The sequence below is a fragment of the Calcarisporiella thermophila genome (assembly GCF_041956535.1).
Source record: "Calcarisporiella thermophila strain CBS 279.70 unplaced genomic scaffold VTP21scaffold_18, whole genome shotgun sequence".
In the NCBI taxonomy this organism is placed as follows: domain Eukaryota; kingdom Fungi; phylum Calcarisporiellomycota; class Calcarisporiellomycetes; order Calcarisporiellales; family Calcarisporiellaceae; genus Calcarisporiella; species Calcarisporiella thermophila.
In genome coordinates this window covers 144,806-147,260 of record NW_027192208.1, presented here as the reverse complement: position 1 = coordinate 147,260, position 2,455 = coordinate 144,806, and the positions used below count along the sequence as shown (strand labels likewise).

Here is a 2,455-nt window from a genome sequence, read left to right as displayed (position 1 = left end):
CCTCGTCAACGACCATCTCAACTCTTTTTTTCCTCTTTCCTGTGCTTTTGATGAGAAGATTTTTTATTTGAGCAAGGATGGTCATATAAATAAAAAGGGAATGGGATGGAGAGGGAAAGTGGGCGGCGCTTTAGCTGAGTTGGCAGAGGGACTGGGATATCTCGCATTGCTCAACCAAGCGGAGGTTGAACTTTTAGAGTTGGGCGGGTAAAAACCGAATCCCCCTCATCTTTGAGAGCCGATCATTGCATACTTCAATGGTAGGGTTGCTTATCATTAAAAGAGGAATAAGAACAGACGGTAATGAAACGGATAACAAACTGGGGACTATAGAGGCTAGATAACTGCCGTGATATGTTGCATATGTGCTGAGCTTAAGTGATAGATAGAGTCTGTATGACCGAAAATGCATACCATATATACATATTCTTTTTTAAACAAACTATACACAAATTTAGGAATGAGATTAGGTCGGCCCTCGCCACAGCTCCTTAGCAAAAGCGCAAACCAGCAGCCCGACGAACGCGCACCACCGAAATACAAATGTAAACACCTTTCTCACCAGCCGCAGAAGCAACCCAGCCACCCCTCGTCGCACTGCGGCTCGCAAGGAGTCAGCATATTGGGTTTGGCGGGTGACGAAGCATACCAAGCCGACGGTGCCATCTATCACGGCATCGAACACCGAATTGCCTATCTCCGTGAGGGTGCGCCAGTTGCTCCTGGGGGCACGGTCGATTAGCTTTCCTTGCTGGGGAAGTGGGGAGCTCTCCGAGGAGGCAGGGCCTTCCATCGAGGCCGAGCTATTGATTCTTCGGGTGGCCTGTATCTCTTTGATCCACTCCTGCTCCAGCTCGGTAAGAAGGGCTCGTCTCGGCCCGTCTCTCCGCGCCCGTCTTCGCATGCCCTCCTCCCTATCCCCGGGGACGTCAATGCGGCACTCTTCATACTCGTCCTCATCCGTCGAGTCGGTGTCTGCCGGCGAAGGAGGAGAGCGCATCTCGATTTGGACCCGCTGCTCCTCCACCTGTCGTTCGAGCTCCCACACATGCTCCGTCAGCTTCTTGTAGCACTCCTGCAAGCGATTATAATCCTGCCTCGCAAATTGGATTGAGTCGTATTCTTCGTGCAGCGCACGCAAGTCTTTTGTAGCGTTTTGAAGACGCTTCTCCAGAGCAAGCTTGGCCGCCTCCAAACGAGTGCAGCGCTCCGTCAACTCGCCCACTCGCTCTTCGTCTCTGGCCGGCCCTGGAGACGAGCGTGATGCGTTGGCCTCTCTCTGATGTTCGCGTAAACGGGCGTTGATCTTTTCCAGATCCTCGATTCGGGTGGAGGCTGCATCCACACACGACTGCAGCCACTCTAGCTGCGACTCGAGCTTCTCTACTTGCTTGGCATGCGTCGACTTCTGGCTGATCAGCTCTTTGCGCGTCTGCTCCAGCTCCTCGTGCAGCTGCGACCGCTCGCCCTCCAGGGCGAGAATCGTCCGGAGCTCACCGGAATTGGTGCGGTAAAACCACTTGCGTTCGCGGTAGGACGCCTTACCTTTGGTCTCGCTGGTGGTATGGAGGGAGGAGCTTGAGAGCTGTGAGACATGGACCTGTTCGGAATGGGATATGACATAGGGATTCATTTTGCGCACAAGTGAGTTATATTGTGATTGGAGAGCAAGAGCGTCGTTGAGCCGGACTTGCGGGAGCTCAGAGCTCTGTGGCGGATCTACATGATTAGAGAAGGGGTTAGGCTAATTGTTGTGGGCATTTCTTAAATGGGGCAACTCACCATTCCAATTCTTCTGACCGCCGCCTTGCTCAACTGCATTACCCTGCTCCTCCATCACCCTTATGTGCGCCCCCATTGGTTGATGCCACACTTGCAAAAAGTGCGAAGGCGAAAATGATGTGTATTTGAGGAGGAGAGAAGCAAGAAAGAAGCTGGGACAAGAGAGAGAAATCGAAACGGTGGCAATTGGGAAATCATCAGACCTAGCCACACCCGGTCCGTGATCATGCGCGCAGCTACATACGGCGAGTTCTCGAGCGACCGGTTGGGATGCTGAGAGGCTGATCAAATCGATCGGGAATTTCTCTAATTCGAGCCTCAGCGATCCTTCTCCCTTTTGAGTCTGCTGCGGCTGAGGATGGCCAGCGGCCAAGACGGTGTTCGGATTGGCCACTTTCGCTGCGGCCCCTAGTCCGAATTGCGGCGGCAGGGAAAGGAGTCGAGCAAGGCCTATGATTGGCCCTTGGGTCTTTGACTCCATTGTCTAGGGCATAATGCCATCCTCCATCACCGCCTATTTTCTCCAAAGCCTAAAATTGAAACTCCTTCTCGTACACAAACTTCGCGCCTTGGCTCATTCTCTTACTCATGACCCTAATTTCGCAAATCAAGAACATCATTACAAAGCACAAGGAAAAGAAATCAAGTAGATCCGAGATGGTCGTTGATGAAG

General features: G+C 52.5%; 1 protein-coding gene across 1 annotated transcript; it reads right to left on the bottom strand.

The window, feature by feature from the left end:
• Positions 1–466: 466 nt before the first annotated feature.
• On the bottom strand, positions 467–2,263 carry VTP21DRAFT_3569 (uncharacterized protein; the record flags this gene model as incomplete). Its single annotated transcript, XM_069393885.1, has 2 exons — positions 467–1,719; positions 1,783–2,263. 2 exons carry the CDS (start codon positions 2,261–2,263, stop codon positions 467–469), a joined length of 1,734 nt encoding a protein of 577 aa, XP_069249007.1.
• Positions 2,264–2,455: the final 192 nt, after the last annotated feature.